Below are 18947 nucleotides of genomic sequence, written 5' to 3'. Positions count from 1 at the left end.
TCCTCAAACCCCTAGCCCAGAACCCCTTACGCCTCAAAGACTCTTCCGACTTCAAACATCGCTTCGACTCCTCTCTCAATCCCTCCTTCCACTACCACGCCTCCTTAGACGTCCAATCCTTGTACACCTCCTGTGACATGCGCCTAGCCCTCAAAACTGTCATCTCCTCCTTTGAACAGAACCCCTCTCGTCTTCCCTCCAATGTCACCACCACCACCATAGGCTCCCTTATCAACTTTTGCCTTGACAACTCATACCTTGAATTCAACGGCTCCTTCTACTCCCAAGACGAAGGTGGTACAATGGGATCCCCCCTCATTGTTGAACTAGCTGAAATCCGCCTTGCTGAAATCGAGACCTTAGCTTTATCCTCATGTCCTGACCCTCCGAACACTTACTCCCATTTCGTTGACGACGGCCTTGGATCTTTCAGAGACAGAAACCACGCAGAATCCTTCCTTACATTCCTTAACTCCCTTACTGAAGACCTCAACTTTACCCAAGAACATCCCTCTACAGACGGAACTATACCCTTCCTTGACGTTCTCATCCACCCTGACAAATCCACATCAGTCTACAGAAAACCCACCCACACCAACCTCTACACCAAGTACTCCTCCTGCACCACCAACTCATCTAAGAACGCAGTCATCCGATCACTGACCAGAAGAGCCCACAACATCTGCTCACCCCAACACCTTGACGACGAACTCCAGACAGTACGACACGTTTGCCTCCAGAACGGCTTCCCTCCTCACCGCATCACCACCATCATGGACGAAGTACAACGGAAATTCACCAACCCCTCTCGCCACCAATCCCTAGCCTCATTCAACCGACAGACCCGTGAACATGCCCTTAGTGTTTCTCTTCCTTTCCATCCCTCCCTATCCAAACCCATCTCCAAGATCCTCGGACAACACGACATCAAAGTCACCCACTCCTCTGCTACCTCCCTCCGCAACCTCCTCACCAAAACGAAGACCACACCCCCTACTCACCTCACTCCCAACACCATCTACGAAATTTCCTGCTCACAGTGCCCCTCCAAATACGCCGGACAGACCTACAGACCCTTGGTCCACCGCATGAAAGAACACGAACGATGTTACAGACTCAACAACGCCATCGACGAATCCACAGACAGAATCAAATCAGCCCCTGCACATCATGCCCTGACCACCGGCCACACCATCTCCTGGAACAACATCGAAGTCCTCAAATCCCTCACCTCACGCTCCCAACTTGACCTCACAGAACACGCAGCTATACAAATACGACAACCAGCTATGAACAGAACAGACCGCGCACCCAAATGTAGTTCCCTCTGGGACCCCATTCTTCCTAAAATTGCCAAATCCTTAAAGTCCAGACCATCTGGCATTTCCTTCTCAACCTCAACAGAAGACTAATTTTTTATTGACATTGTACTGTAATTTTCACTTTCCCACCCACACCTCCCCCACCCTCCATCCCTGACACCACTCAATCACATATAAGCATTGTCCACCACATCACATTCAGCTGACGACGATTAACACATGTTTATTGAAAGCTTCTACAAGTTAAATCATCGTATCTCTTATATGTTTTTAACCCAACTCCACTCAGATATATTTGATTGTCATGGCGATGCAATATTTACAATTTTACATACGTCTGTTGAGTATGGATAGTCATTATAGAGTGGCGAGTCAATCAATCAGTACATATATATGTGATATAGCTTAATGTTGCCAAATTACAAAGATTTTAATATTCCAGGTACAAAATATCATTGCCGGGGGACACGGTCTAAAACAACCATGATCGTTGATACTTACATATATTATGAACGATCTGTGAAAATAAATTCCTTTTAAATCCCATCCTCAGTAATTACAGCACTGTCACTTGAGTGGCACAATTTAAATACCTACCATATCAGGAAATATTAAATATAAGTATTTAAACACATATTTACATACAGCGATGTCACATTCGCACGACAAATATTTTCATAAAGTTCTTCGTTATCTTCGCAGATTTTAACATTACTCGTTGCCAATAAATGATAGGATGCCTCTTTACAAATGGTGACATGATCTCTAAAATATCACCTCTTGATCTCTAGAATCATGACGTCACGTGGTCGCTTAAATCATGACGTCACGTGATCTCTAAAATCATGACGTCACGTGATGATCACACAGTGTCCACGTGTTTGTTGACAACCCTCTGCTTAACCGAGATGATGAAAGACATCCAGTTCTGTTTGAATCCCTTGTTGAAGGGTGAGTGGTAGTAATGTGATCTCAACATGTCGTCGTGTATTGGATATCCTCGTCGCAAACACCTTTCCTCGTATCCTGGAGGAGATAGTATCCTGTTAGACAATCAGATTATCTGGCCCACACCAATATCTCATCGCAGGTGCACAACGTGTGATAATGTAATCAAATATTGGCACAACTGAGCGCACCCACATTGTGAGACTCCTACCAAATTTCTACAAGCTGACTCAGTCCAAAACTTAGCTTCGGAATCAGTGTGATTGTAACATACCAGTGAGATTGTAACATACCAGTGAGATTGTAACATACCAACTGTGAGATTGTAACATACCAGTGAGACTGTAACATACCAGTGAGATTGTAATATACCAGTGAGATTGTAACATACCAGTGAGATTGTAACATACCAGTGAGATTATGACATACCAGTGAGATTATGACATACCAGCGAGATTGTAACATACCAGTGAGATTGTAACATACCAGTGAGATTATGACATACCAGTGAGATTATGACATACCAGCGAGATTGTAACATACCAGTGAGATTGTAACATACCAGTGAGATTATGACATACCAGTGAGATTATGACATACCAGTGAGATTGTAACATACCAGTGAGATTGTAACATACCAGTGAGATTGTAACATACCAGTGAGATTGAAGGTGATAAGCTTCATCTGGATTATAAGGTGGTAGAGCGTGACCAGTAGCACGGCGCACGAGAACAGACCGATTGAAAACAACACAGACGACCTGAAACAAAATTAGAATTATTAATTAACTGATTAATTAAAACTGAGATGAATTTACCTGTAAATTTAGACACTTGTGGGGAGTTGAACCATATTTTGTCTGACACGTGATTAAGAAATGAGCGCCCAGCATTGACCAATCAAACCCAGAAACATAGTCACGTGCTAAAACAACAATGATTCACCCCCTCCCCCCACCAGTACATCTCCCAATGTATGTACCCTCATCAGTCATCACTGCAGACAGTTGACTGCTGCATCAGACAGTGCAGCACCAGGAACAGTACCAGGAACAGCAGGTACAGCACCAGGAACAGCAGGTACAGCAGGTGCAGCACTAGGTACAGTACCAGGTACCCTGGCATCAGGTGTGGCACCAGGTACCCTGGCATCAGGTGTGGCACCAGGTACCCTGGCATCAGGTGTGGCACCAGGTACCCTGGCATCAGGTGTGGCTACCAGTGCAGCCCTCCCCAACATAATATTATACATTGAGAGGCTTCACTACGTAGTTACTACGGGCTACTACCCAATATTCCCTCGCTCAATCTGTAAACATTTCCTATCCGCCGAAAGAGCCAGCTGGGCTACTAAACTGCCGGAGCAGCCGACGTTATCTCGCAAAACACGCTGATTTTCTAATTATATGATTACCTAATGACGCATTTACGTAATTACGTGCTAGATCGAGAAACCCGACACAGGTAAATACTAAATATTGGTAGGTGTACGTGTGTACGTGTGTACGTGTGTACGCGTGTACGTGTGTACGTGTGTACGTGTGTACGTGTGTACGTGTGTACGTGTGTACGTGTGTACGAGTGTACGAGTGTACGTGTGTACGTGTGTACGTGTGTACGTGTGTACGTGTGTACGTGTGTACGTGTGTACGTGTGTACGTGTGTACGTGTGTACGTGTGTACGTGTGTACGTGTATACGTGTGAATATGTAACGATCCTACATATTACACATACTGATGAGACTGAGTTTAATGACTGAGTGTTGGGTACCTGATAATGTAACGACTTATGTTCAGATACTTAGAGATTAAATAGTGGACTTCCTGGACCCTTTTGGGGTGGGCCAGGTGATTAGGCTTATACTATAATTAACCCCAGCCCTGCCTCCGGTACACAGATGTTATGGTATTAAGGCGCAGGGATATGACAGTTTGATATTATATAACTCGAATTATTGTTTACGAATTTATTGCGCGTTAGATGTTGAAATTTAATATAAGAGATGGCCTTATATCCTCGTGACTCAAGTACAGTAATAACAATTTGCGATCGTGTTGAAAGGAAAACAATTGGCTGCAATTTGTAGGCAAACTGTTGATTACACGTACAAATCGGTTACTTTTCAGCAGAGGAAGTCCGCAGAAACGTCCGTAAGATGCGCAACAATGCCGTATCAACTTGCTTATTAATCTTCACCGCTATTTACATTGATATTAGCCACCGTGTATCCACTGACTATGTTTAGCATACGTAATCTATATTATATTTAATAACATAGTCACAACACCACATATCAGTGACTTGGTGCTTTTAATGTTCATACTCCAGGATTAGAGAAAACATCGTGTATGACGTATTGACGTTAGCAATATATACATTGTGTCGTTCATAATTTGTGCGCTACATTTTATTTTTAATACTTGATGCTGAGTACCATTGTTGATGGAAATCAATGCGCGCTAGCTAGGCATTACATGATACACAACTGTCACATACGATAGATAAAATCTAAGTACTAACCATCGATACAATGTTTTTAAACATTATAAACACTGCATATTATACTGACAGCGGTGTTTTGAAGGAGACAGTTTGTTTTATATCTAATTAGAGAAATGCACAATTATCATATTATTATTATGATCATCTTTGTATAATCTTTATGGGGGGGGGGGGGGGGGTGGGGTTGGTTTATTAAGCATGATCTTAAGAAGATTTCTGATTACTGCAAATTATCATTATGAGTATCATGCATGGTGACAACAGAAGATATAGAATTACTGGAGCATTTAACACTTATATAATTAGTGGAACATTTCATTATTTAAAAGTATTTAAACCCGGAAGTATTAAAACCAGGGGTGTAGGAAGCGGGGGGGGGGGCAGGGGGCGCAAAGCTCCCACCTCCCCCCCCCCCCCCCCCTCATGAAGAAAAAAAAAACTCTGTAAGTTGCTACCCTAACACTTACCTATTCCCCAGGATATAAGCTTTACAGTTGGGAACAGAAAAGTTTGGTGACAGCTCAACAAACCCACATCTGAAATAAGAACATGTCAAAAGACAAAAACTCAATGTTCAATTACAGCATTCAATTTTACATTGTTTGAAATACAGGACACACTGATAACACGTTTACAGCGCAGTTATTTCGAGACAGAGACTTTTATAAAACAATAACACCCCACAATTGCAGGTAAATCTATAAAAATCATTTAAATATATATCACGAAAACCTATTTAATAAAGAAGATGATATCAGATTATCTAAATGAACAGGCCCTGCTTTAAAACCAATGTAAGAACTCACGCAGTGGAAAAGAAGTCCCAAGTTGTTGAGAATGTGAGGTTTATAAGTGCGAGAAGCAGGATCAGATAAGACACGTGGTTACTAGAACCCACACACTGGTCAAACCTTAGAGTATTTGTTAGATTATACAGGTGTTAGACGTTACACACAGGTGTTAGACGTTACACACAGGTGTTACACGTTACACACAGGTGTTACACACAGGTGTTACACACAGGTGTTTTTGATTGAAATAAATTTTCGTGCACATACAGAATGAATGGTTAATAATTTAATATATATGTAGACCAAGGTCTGTGCACGGGATGCTTCCTGGAAGAATCCAGTTCTTTTAGCGGGGCACCCTACCTAAAGCCAAATTGAGATATAATAATCATATTCCTAGAGAAATAATCAGAAATCGAATACCAATCAAATAATATGATATATAGGAGTAGTAACCATATTTACTATGCAAAATGCCCCAACCACATAGTGTAAATTTATATAGAATTCAAATTCCATATCATCATTAAACCTCAATAGTCAATATAATAGCCCAAGCAAAATTAAATAACTTCTTATATACCTTACTGTCATACTACAAATTAATTAAACATTTGAAATCTGTTAACCAGAGAATAAATTTCTAAACCTAATGCAAGTGAAATAATTTAGATGCAATAATGAATGCCCGATGTGAGTATCATCTGTCAATGTCCTTGTAAAAAAGTCTGTAAAAGAGATATGAGTAACTAATATAGAAGAAAAAACAGGAAGTTGTCGTCTGTTGAAAAATAAATAAAATATCTAGAATATAAATTAGAATATAAAATAACATTCAGTCAATGTGTCGTCAATAAACTGTACAATTATCAAATGTTAAAACTGGGTGATACAGTCACCAAAAATAAATACTAAGTATAATAAGTAAATAAATTAAATGTGGTCTATAAAACTACCACTAGGTATAATAGGTCAATAAATTAAAAGTGGTTTATAAAACTACCACTGTGCGAACCCTTCCTCCAGTTAAAACATGTCAGTCATGTGCAAAATCAATCAAAATGGTAAGGTGGTAAAAAAAGGGAAAATCCTTTCGATACATCAATTATATATGCCTCAGATTTAAAAGAATTAGAAGATACTTAGTTATCGACAACTATGATTGCAGTGTAAAATTTGTCATATGAATTGTCGACGGTATAATTAGGGTCTGTTGTTATAGATGAGAGTAGCTGTTTCTTATACGAATCACTTAAGCTTTTAACATCAGGCAGATTTCGTAGATCTGTTGGAACATTATTCCAACATTTTGCCCCCAAGTATTGAAAGTTTTTATGTGATGTTGATCTATTAACATATAAGTTGCAGCTTTCGCCGCTCCTACTACCTCCTGATATGTAACTAAATTTGTTCATAAAGTTTGTAGGACAATTGTCATGGATGATTCTAAACATATAATTTGACAGATGGAGTTGTCGTCTAAGATGGAGTGGTAACCATTTCATGTCTCTATAAACATTAAGGCTGCTCTCTGTTTGTGGAACGTTGAGAGCTATTTTGGCTACCTTTTTGTACAGAGTGTCAAGTTCAGCAAGTTTTGTCTTGCCAGCTCTACAATAGATCGTGTCTAAATAATCGAATTGTGGCAACATGAGTGCATTGGCAAACATTTTCCTATATTTAATGGGTAGCAGTGCTTTACTTCTATACATGGCACCAATTCTCTTCATGACCTTCTTAATAATATAATCTACATGGCTTTTGAAGTTTAATTTACTATCTAGAATGAGGCCAAGATATTTTGTCTCTTTGCACTCCTTGATTGTGAAAGTTACCTCATTACATTCAATGGTTAATTCATCATGTTGATCAACAGAATCAAACAATAGGAATTCAGTCTTCGTTTCATTGAGTGATAATTTATTTACACTGAGCCATTTAAAGATTGTCATAAGTTCTATTTTCATGTTTATAAATGTGCTTCTGCAGGTTTGATCAAAGAATAGTGCACCATCATCTGCAAATAGAAAGGGCTTAGATAGGTTACAGGCATAAATGATGTCATTTATGAAGATACTAAATAATATAGGCCCAATGATGCTTCCTTGTGGTACACCACTCAGAACTTCTAAAAATGAACTTAGTTTGCCATTGATCCTAGTGCATTGATATCTACAAGATAAGAAGTTCTTAAACCAGGTTAAAGCAATGCCACCAATTCCATAATATGCCAATTTTTGAAGCAATATTTCATGATTCACTGTGTCAAAGGCCTTCTTAAGATCAAGAAAGATTATTCCTGGTTTATAAGACTTAGATTTACTCATATATATTTCGTCCATCAGATCGTACATCAAATAAGTTGTGGAGTGATTTTTCCGAAAGCCATATTGATGCCGGATGAAAAGTTTGTTCTCTTCCATGTAATCAGTGAGTTGCTTGCCGACAAAGTATTCTATAAGTTTTCCTACAAGTGGAAGGATGGATATTGGCCTGTAATTATTAGGATCATCTTTCATTCCTGCCTTATGGATGGGAGTTACTCTAGCTCTTTTACAAAGGGTTGGTACAACACCTGTATTAAGGCTCAAATTGACAATATGGGTCAGTGGCTCAACTATGTGTGGTACAGCTTGCTTAAGTAAAAATAGAGGCACATCGTCATATGAGGCCTTATCATTCTTGAGTGTTTCGACATACATTAGGATATCAGTTTCATTTATTTCTTGGAATCTATCAAATGAGATGTTAGAAGTTCTAGGAGGTAAAAAATCAGTAAAACTAACTCTTTCAATATTGGGGGCCTGATTTTGTAATCTTGATCCAACATTTGCAAAATGAAAGTTAAATAGCTCAGGATCATTCTCATTGATAGTTTGACAATTAGTTGTACCAGGGGTCATATTTGATGCCAGTTTGATAGTTTTCCATACCCCTTTAAGATCATTCTTGGCACTTTTAACTTGTAGATCATCGATTACATTAGCCTTTTTGCAGGTTTTAGCTAATTTATTTCTAATATTTCTCTGAATCTTGTAGCAATCCCAGGCCTCATTACACTTTATACATTTGCTACATATACCACATTTATTGCAATTTCCATTGTCTCTCTTATCCTTCTTTTTACGGAATTTCTTTAGAAGAAAATGTGTATGATTAATGGCATTTAAAAGTTCAGTAGAAGGTTTATGTATGAACTTTTCATGCCTTTCTATGGTCTTGCAAGGGAAGAAGGTTGCATATGCCTGTTCAATATGATGACAAAGGCCAGCAGTGATAGCTTCAACATCTGTACTTTCCAATAGTGGACTGTAATCAGAACAGGTATCTAGATAGTCTAGGAATTGTTTAACATTACGTTTACAATGATTTCTAATTTCAACCTTTTCAAATTTAGGAGCTATAGGTACTTTACAATCTATCTCACACATAATAGCTTGATGATCCCCAATACGTTCATCAAGAACAGAAGATTGAACAAAATCTGCATAACAGTTAGTGAATATTACATCAATAGTAGTCTGGGTAAAATTGTCTCCACGTTTAGCAACTCTAGTTATCCCTTGAATGGTTTGAACTAGATTGTAACATCTCAAGGTCATATCTAATTTTTTGTACTGGGTGGATGAGATATTATTCTGGTCAATGTTTATATCCCCAATCCAGATAACCTTTTTCCCGTTCAATTTTTTCATGCAAAAATGAATGTACTCAATAAAGTTATCAACACTGCAATAATTTCCAGAGCGATAGAAGCAGCAAACATTGATCTTGCTATTCTTAAGCTTCACCCATAATGCTTCAATGTTATCAAGCTTACTATCCATAACTAATTCTGTGTAAGCTAGTTTTTTGTTTATCATTAAGCCACAACCACCCCTAGAACTGTTTGGCCTGTCGCATCGCATAATGTTGAAGGAGGAAGGAATATTTATGGTGTCTGTGTCAATAGTATCATTAAGATTCATCTCATTTAGGGAAAGTATGTCTAGCTTATGATCTCGAATGAGTTGAGTAAGTTCATTACTTTTAGCTAAATTTAGGAGACCACCTTGAATGTTACAGTGACCAATGCAAAGGTTATGAAATTTGTCAGCTGAGTTGTGAATATTTGTCATTTCACAAAACGTGTTAGTCGTTGTGTCTGATTAAACTAAAATCAGGTGAAAATTATCCGCCTGTAAATATTTTCAATAGAAAAGTTTTAAACTTGAAATAAAAATAAATATTCAGGTGGAAATGTCATGTCGATTTCAATGGTGGGCATGGTACTTGATGTGCTTTGCTAGTTTAAAGATACCATCGCTGTTTAGATGCACATTGTCTTCCCCAAATCTACTAAAACAAGATGATTTCCTAAATCCAGATCTATCACTAAACAAGAATCGATTCATCTCTGTGGGTATAAAGCTAACAAACGAGTATTTGGAAGGAATCTTAGATAAAAAGATATTGATGTCATTTATCACTTTATTTCTAGCAAAACTTTCTCTTGGTAAAATGTTTATGATCTTAATTTTTGCAGCTGGAGCCCACGAGTGAAGTGACTGGATCAGATTATCAATAGAGCGATTGGTGTTATCAAGGGCCTTTGCTTTTCCTGTGAACTCATCGGGTGACAATAATCTATTCCTCATGTGTCGAGGACTCTCTAGGATTAAGTCCACATCATTAGTTCCACACATGAGTACGATGGTCTTCACATTATTTGCATCAATTGACCTCTTTCTTTCATCTGAGTGGAAGCGTTCATTGATACCGTTTGCAATGCCACCAGGATAGTGAAATACATGTGCTTCTTGATGAGCAGAGGATAGTTTTGTAGCATCTAACTTGGAGAACATGCTTGAGCTAACATACACAGCAAGGGATTTGCTTTTGACTGAAGCAGGGGGTATGGTGCTCTTATGAGTGATTTTGTTGGGTGATGATTTCCCTTTGATTGAGGGTTCAGTTTCTCTTACAGTAACGAAAGGCTTACTTGAGGTATCGGGTGGAGCAGACAAGGTTGCACTGCCATCAATCTGGCGCAGAGTAATGCTAATTCTCATGTCATCAGTATGGTCCTGAATAAGGCTGTGTTCAAAGCTGTCCTGAGATTTTCTGGTCATAATCATTATGTCGCCATGGGAGAGAGTAAGATTGGCAACGTGGACTTTGCTTTTAGACCTAAAACTGAGGACTCTTGTTGCTCCTAACGATATGGTGGAAATCATGGAGCCTGGTGATATGGACCTCTCATCATCTGAATGGAATGGTATTCCTTGCTTGCCATTTTCATACTTGGTGATCATGGCGCTGTTAAATTTCAGACTTGGGAACTGTGAGCGTAAACGTTCTAAAATAGACTTTAATAAGGGATTGTCATTTAACGGCCTTGTGTTATGGAAGCCTCCATTGTAGGCATATGGGAAATCCCCATAGTATGCTACAGCCCTATTGTTGAACGTTTGTGTGTATTGTGTTTCCATATCCAACTTGAGAGTATCAACAAACCTGAATACACCTCGACTCAAATCATGATATGGATTGATGGACTTACCCACAACGTTAACACTGGTTGAAGATTGTTTGTTAACATCAGAAGAATTCACAAGAGATGGGTTGCTATTAAGTTCAGTCACACTGCTAACTTCACAGTTTTGAGTTTCTGATTCATGTTCAGAGATAAGAACATTGTCCCCGCAAGAGAATGGAACCGCAATTTTGTCATGGCCTGAGCCTTGGGTAAGTTTGGTTAGACGAGCAATTTGTCTCCTCAGATTGTCGTTTTCAAGACTTAGTGTTACACAGGTAGAACATTTTGCTTTTGCACTGTTAGGTCTGTCACGAAGGCTGTAATTTCTGATTGGGATACCGGACATAGTTCAAATAAACACAATAATGCAAAGAATTCAGGATAGAGTCTAAAACCGATGCTACTGTTTATAGTTATTTAGTTGTTGATTACAGTACCTTTGCAGCAATTCAGAAGATGGGAATGAGTGGTGTCTGATATTCTTTAGGTGATAGATGGGTGATAGGTGATAGATGGGAGTTAACAGCTCTTAAAAACGATGTCTGATAGTCTTTAGGATGTCTTTAAATAAACTATCATGCAACAACCATTGACATCGACATACAACCTGTAATGGTTGCTACATTTGATTGAGGTGTTAATTCCCACTAGGGGTCCTCAAATTATTTGTTATATAGTAGTGTTGAAAGTATTAAAACTGTTACATACCGGTGTTACACACAGGTGTTACACACAGGTGTTACACACAGGTGTTACACACAGGTGCCGATATTCAATTTGTTCGAGAAGTTTAACAAATTGGTCGTCTGAACGTTAAAAAACGTCCCAAACTACAAAACATCTCCTTTTAAGTTTCCTGACTCACCAGATGTTATGATGGTCGTATCTATCCACACAAACGTCACAGAAGCGACAATGTGAGGCCCGAACTGGACGCACAATCGTACACTTATCACAGTAGAGTATGTGATTTGTGTTCTTTGATTGAACAACTGCTATCTTTCCAGCATCCTGGAGAAGGGTTACATTACATCAGAATTAGAATTAGTTTGGAATTTACACACATTTAGATCGGAATTTACACAAAGAGTGTAATTAGATAGTTTAAGGAGATTTATCTTCCAAACAGAGTGATAACAGTTGTTTAATGATAATATTATAAATGTAGCATTATGTCCAGTAACAAGTATCATGTGCAATGTACAATGTACATGCATTGGTTTTAATGTAAGGCGTATGCGAATCCTGAATAAAACTACATATTATTTCAAATTATAGAAATTGAGCGAAAAATAGGATTTACCTGTTTAAAATTATAAAGCACCGATAAGTAGACCATAAGCCAGAAGTAAAAATAATATATGTGAATAGTTTCAGCTCTCAGGAAAATCTGAAAATAAGGTGTGAGCGTTTAATTCCAGACCATAATGACCCCATAATGAAACTGAAAACATCTTATGTTTACAGTATAGTTTTATTGATGCTTTGAATTTACATAGAACATATTATAAAGTTATAAGAACATAGCTTAAATGGGTTCTACAAAAACGATTGACAAACTAAGTAACAGAAACCATTTTAATAGTCAAATAACCACTGACCTTACAACTGTAGAGAACTAAAGATGTTACAGTATGTAACATGCTTAGCAAGAAGAAGTAGATAGACTTCACCCCACTACGTCGCACATACCGGTACATCCTCGTCAGGAATACCGCAAATATTATACCTGTCAGACATTTCTTTAGATAAATATATTGAGATAAATAGACGAATTTATTTTATAAAATACATTAAAATACTTATATTACAAAAAATCAGAGTAATAAACAGCATTTCACAGTAAATTATCGGTTTTATGTGCCCACTATGTTGGAATAAATTCATCAACATTGCTATTATAACCAACATTGCTTATCCTCTGCCTTGTTAACAAAGAGCAAATTTTCTTAATGCCTTCTCCCTGTCCTAAAACCAAAACTTCATCCTATTAAAGTAAAGGCCTGTTGTTACCACAAGCTATTATATAGTTATATCGTCCCTCTCAAAAACATGCCTCAACCTCCATCAAAAACAATTTTAGTTTTCAGTCCTTCTAGTTTCCAAAAATGTACCGAGCTAGTGTTCTGGTGTGCACAAAAGCCCCTAAGCCCGTGCATTCCTTGCCCCGCTAGCTGCCAGTCCTTGGTAAACTTCCAATAGCAAAGATCAACTAGTCATTTACAAATTGAGCACTATACAATTTTAATTGTTTTAAATATTTGACTTTGTAAAATGAGCTAAAACATTGATTTATTAGTTTCATTGATTTATTAGTTTCATTGATCAGCCAACATGATCTGTAAAAGGAAATCCAAAATAGACTTTCCCGGAATATTTGAATATATTTAACTAGATTATTCAGCTGAATGCTTAAACTTACTTGCTAGACCAAGCGCAATCATATTGATACTGCCAACTATAAGGTAAAAACAGAAAAGTGTGGTCACAGCCACTGCATGGTTATCAACTTTCATAGCTCCGCCAACCCAAGGGACTCTAATTCGGTCTGTTATATCTTCTAATGCTGAAAAAATTTGTTTAGATAGTTCCTTTATCAAATTAGGAATTTCGAATGATATTGAACTTAAGGGGGAATTTAAAAAATCATAACACTGATTTAATATTGATTTTTGACTTTAATTAACATAGAAAGCGAAATCTAAACAAAACATGCAAATTACTTTTATAAGAATTACCAGAATCTAATAAATCTGTTGTGGCGAAATCACAAGAAACAGCTCGCTCACAGGCAGTGTCTAATGCATCACAGCTACAAAAACATTGAAAACAGGATTTCTTTTCACCATAGATGTCTACATACTCAAAACAGGAGAGATCGTGATGTTTCCTATGAGGTTCCCCACATGTCCTGTTCATGCAAGCTGAGAGCATAGTTTGATTTAGATAAAAATCTATGCATTCAGATTCTTGTTTGGAATACAAGCAAAGTAAAGTAACGTTTTAAAAAATTGCGCCGCCGCGATAAGCCAAAGTAGGTAAAATCGCTGCAAAATCGCACAAAAGATAGTATTTTTGCAGAGCTAAGTTAGATGTCATATATTCGTTAACTTTCCAATTTTTACGGCTCATGTTGCATGATGATGTGATCTGAAATCATATCATCGGGGGCCCGGGGGGTGACATGTTCGCCTATGTCCTGTCCATTTTGAATTCTATGAGACAACGGTTTTTGGAACATTGAAGGACATTGGTGGGCTGGGACAGGATTTTTCGCACATGATATGGACACAGTATTTTTGGCTCATAATGATCAGGGTAGCATGAAACATGAACAAAAGTAGTTTCTAGAAAAAAATTTACGTAATCACTTATCAACCCTAAGCATTCGGAAGCCCCCCCCCCCCCCCCCCCCCCCCCCCACCCCCCCGGCCCAACAATGATAATGCCCTGTTTCACCTTGTAGCCCTGTGCGCAGCTTCGTCATTCGTGGCTTTCGCCACAAAACCACTTCGTGCAATGACAGGAGGTTACGACATGATACAAATAATTCCATGTTGGCATAAGAAAATTTTAGTTGCACATGTTCTGAGACCAGAAATGGGACAGTTCTTGGACTAAAAACAGCTGGCAAAAGGAACCAGTTGCCTGTAAGAGCTTTACTAGTACCCGAAATACCGCTTCTAAAGCACCACCCCAAGCCTTATATCAGCTGAGCACAAACGTATATATTGTTTGAGGATTTTTACAACAAATCAGCTATTTTTACAACAAATCAGTACATACTATCGAATATTGCATATTAGGATGTAAAAGTTTTAATACATTTAAATATATAATATAATACACGTTAAAAAGTTAAGTGTCTAGTATTTGTGTTTGTTATTATCAAGTTCAAGTAGTAGTCCCCGTCATAAGCCGGGGACTACTATGAAAGTGATGATGCTGTGTTGTTGAAAGACCTTCGACCAATCAAAGATGTACCTCATCACGCCAAGCAGTTATGCTTGTAGGTGAATATACACTTATAGAGTACAACAACTTTATAACACTCCACATGTTGTAAAAACAAAATATTTACAAAACAAAACGACGGGGACACAGAAGAAAACAACAATTTCAAGAAAACAACAAGGAGAAAGACAACACATCACACGGACAGAAACTGCTGCTGAGTTGACGAGTATCTGATTGTATTACTGGGCCGCGCTCAGCCTGTCATTCCGCCCTATCTCTAATGTTAATGAACATAATAGCCTGGGGTCCTCAGGTAACTGATTGTATTAATTATGGGTCTCTTCAAAGTGATCAGATCGTCATCCAACATGTTTGCTACCGCCTAATGAGGCTCATTGTTGCACGTTAGCGAATAGCTCCCAATAATTAAGTGCCGAGATCATGTATTTGCAATATTTTAAAAGAGTCATAACTCAGCCCAGTAGTGCATCGCGTTACAAGCTACAGGGCCGCGCCATGCATCAAATAATGTTTCTCGCAACCACAACTGTGGTTGTCATACGTTGTATGACCCGCCGCGCACGAAGTGCGCGGCTCCCCCTGTATCGTCCAAGACTATAATGAAGCTATAGACTATAGTGAAGCGACAGTGGGGATCATCACGTGATACAGAACTGTGGTAAATCGGCAAAATGCATTACTGAGCCCCACCGAAATGCGAAAGATTGACATCGTGAATCATCGTGCGCGGCGGGCTGTGTATATGGCCTGGTTTAATATGAATTTAAAATTTGAATTTATCTATGAATATATCATATGTACTGATTGTTTTGTGGTAAATATGTTCTTACGAACCTTCGGCGGGTGCGCGCCGCGCTATATATTGCAAACGCGAGGGCTCTTGTCAGAATTAAAATTATACTGTTAAAATATTTGTTTCAGAGATATTCTAAAACCGTCGATGAGTCTCAGAATCTAACTCAGCGCGCTTTTTGTGTTTTGATAGGTTATAAATAAAACATACAACTAAACTTTAATGTTTTATAATCTAGAGCGTTTTGATAGGAAGGTCGAAGGATTAGTATTTAAATATTTAGTTTGATTGACGATGTCAATCCATTGAGATCGTTGCTTTGCGAAGCAAAGCAACGATCGACGACGAAGCAAGAATGCTAGTTTGCGCGGCGCATCGAAGTCCTCCAAGTATTTAGTCAAAAAAATTTTAACGTAGCAATGCTATAAAATATATTTCAGCGTTCATAGGATACAAGGATACAAAAATTGAAAATACAAAAGTGATGATTACTTTATTGAGTACACATTAGTTGTAATTTTGAAACAATTTAAGTTATAAGTTACACAATTCTAATTATTTACAGATATGTAGCAATAATTTAAAATTATTATATAATATAATGCCTTGTTTGTTTTTAAATAAATCGAGTTTGTATGGTTCAATTTTATTTTAAGGTCCTATAGCATTATGCACTTGCCAGAATTTGATTGGAAATCTGGGCTCTTACAATACTACTAGGCTGTATATTTTTCGTTCACAGAGAGAATTGAATGGATTGCGTTTGCTGTGGCAGTAAAAATAGTAGGATCTAGAGTTTTGTTGGAAAGCACACCGGCTAGATCAATGATGTTTTGGGGATGGAAGTTGAATTTTCCCTAGGAGTAAAGCAAACAGTCAATAAATTAATAAATTATTCAAACAATATACACATAATATTATATAGCAATGACCCTATATAAAATCTACCCTTTAAGAATTAAAAAAGTTTCCTAAACAACTGTTTATATCAACAATGTTTTTTCTCGCACCTCTGTCTCCACGGAGAGAAATCACTGTTGTTTTTTAGGATTTCAAAGCGAAGGCGCTTTTTTTCAAAGCGAAGGCGCTTCTTTTTTTTTTCTTAAAAAAATTTGTTTTCCTTATGTATCCTACAGCATCCGAGTACCTCTGGCCAGTGTGGTACTCCATCTTACTGGCCAGCTTCTTAACCAGTCCTCAATAGGCTTGAGCCCTTTGCTGTAAAGCAGTAGGTGCACCAACGTTCTTCTCTTGACCTACAGGGGTGGTTTCGTATCTGCCCCATTCGATGTAGAGGTTGTGGCAGCTGATACGAAACCTTGTCAAGCTTTTTCGAACATCAGGTATTTTGATCATTCGTAGATATGCCTCTGGTTCAAAATCATGTTTAATTGAATTATAGAATTCTAGTTTTGGCAAGGAGGCCTTGGCAGAATTCCAGGAATTCTTGCCTCATATTATGACTGATTTGGGTGGAGAGCTTAGATTTTGAGGAAGATGAGTGGGGGAAGTTGTATCAGGTGAGAAGCTTTGAGATGTTGGTATACCAAGGAAGGCCCAGCATGATCTGCTCGTGAAATGCAGCACAGAGTAGTTTGTTTTCAGTGCTTTCAAGACTACTATAGTTGTCTATCACAAGTTTGCAGGCTTCAAAGAATAGGGGGTGGTGCCCACTTTTGCCCCAGCAACCTTTATTTGATGCTTTTGAATTGACGAACAAAGACCACTTGATAAACTTTAGGTGGAATTTTTCATAGTGGTCTTGCCCAGGTTAAAAAAATAATATTTAAAATCTTCATCCTATAGCAGGTCAATTTTACGCTTTAAATTAAATTATTTTAGGCTACTAATTTTTCAGGATTTTCGGGCAACATTCGAGATATTATTCTTTTCCGTGTTTCACTGTGTCTGCCAACAAAATTTTAGTGTAGGTCAGAAAAGGAGGCTCTATCCCGGGACACCAACATTTTTTGGGTTGGCACCCAGGAGAAAGCTGCCTTATTCTTTGTATTTTGTCTCAAGTATTTTAGCATCTTCTTCCACTCTGTTTATTTCACCGTCTCTAGACTTGTATGTTGCCCAGATAATTTGACATGACTGTATTGGATTTTCTGTAACATCAGTTACTGTTCTGCTGTAAGCTTTTTTAATAATTTTGTATTGTATATTGAAGTATTCAGATTGTTTGTATATTTGGAGTTATATATATATTTGGAGTCTCATACTTAGATTTCTTGTGGTCATCATCTATTTTTCATATGTTTTGTTAGAAAACCTGCTAACCTTTCTTGGATATCTTCTTGTTAAAGGTGTTTCTGCCTTATTTAGTCAGGATTTAACTTGTAGCTATAAACTTCCGTTTTTAATTCCAGTCCAAGGCGAGATGCACGATCTCTACTGTCATTTAGGTATCATTTACAGCTGAGCATAAGGGTTAAATTTAAATTATTTAACCTTTTGGTGCTGTATCAAAATAACATTAATTTATTATTATTATTATTAATATTGTTTTTCTTAAAATTTTTGAGGGACACAACGATTCTGAACTTACAGTGGCGTGCAATCACATGTATTTTAGGTGTTTATATTGTAAAAACTTCAACATAACGCGCGCGAGAATTTGCGCGAGATCTGTGTGAGATTCTTTAATCTCATACGCAGGCTCATGGTCAAGTGAGACTGGCCGTAAGCCTACGGTGAGCTTTTTCAGCAACATAGATTTCATTCCTATCGAGTAGGTGGCCTAGTGGTTAGAGCATCCGCCTTCTGTGAAGAAGGTTCAGGGTTCGAATCCCAGTGTCACCTAGTCTAGGGAGTTGCTAAGGATCCATTGAATCTACGCGATCTCCTCGGTTGTTTATCTAAGACAAGACGATGGGTATCCGCAGTGGCATCTATTTAAAAAGTGGCTAGGAATCCAGTTTGTAAATGAAAAAAAAAGGCTATATATTTTTTAAACGGCTATAAATTTTTCAGCCGCTTTGTGGATGATTTTATTATGTTTCACCCTCAATTCGATACCTCACTGTATCGTACTTTGCTAATTATATTACTAAGGTATTATTAGTTACTCATAATTGTCAAAAAAGAAAAT

The 18947-nt window shown here is 38.0% G+C and overlaps 1 protein-coding gene across 2 annotated transcripts; it reads right to left on the bottom strand.

The window, feature by feature from the left end:
- Positions 1–1628: 1628 nt before the first annotated feature.
- LOC134821151 (palmitoyltransferase ZDHHC23-like) lies at positions 1629–14008 on the bottom strand. Of its 2 annotated transcripts, none has more exons than XM_063831821.1 (9): positions 13946–14008; positions 13505–13648; positions 12684–12811; positions 12386–12472; positions 11948–12093; positions 5580–5684; positions 5241–5309; positions 2928–3031; positions 1629–2348 (listed from the first exon to the last, which is right to left on the bottom strand). In XM_063831821.1, the coding sequence occupies exons 2-9, from the start codon at positions 13596–13598 to the stop codon at positions 2185–2187; spliced, it is 897 nt and encodes a 298-aa protein (XP_063687891.1). In that variant the 5' UTR covers positions 13599–13648; positions 13946–14008; the 3' UTR covers positions 1629–2184. The 2 variants fall into 2 exon arrangements, with proteins under 2 accessions (XP_063687891.1, XP_063687890.1); XM_063831820.1 differs by having other exon boundaries at positions 2096–2348; positions 13821–14002.
- Positions 14009–18947: the final 4939 nt, after the last annotated feature.

This window comes from Bolinopsis microptera, chromosome 9 (assembly GCF_026151205.1).
Source record: "Bolinopsis microptera isolate Bmic1 chromosome 9, MBARI_Bmic_1.0, whole genome shotgun sequence".
Classification (NCBI taxonomy): Eukaryota; Metazoa; Ctenophora; class Tentaculata; order Lobata; family Bolinopsidae; genus Bolinopsis; species Bolinopsis microptera.
The sequence above is the reverse complement of the archived record's forward strand: the minus strand, read 5'-3'. Positions and strand labels throughout refer to the sequence as shown.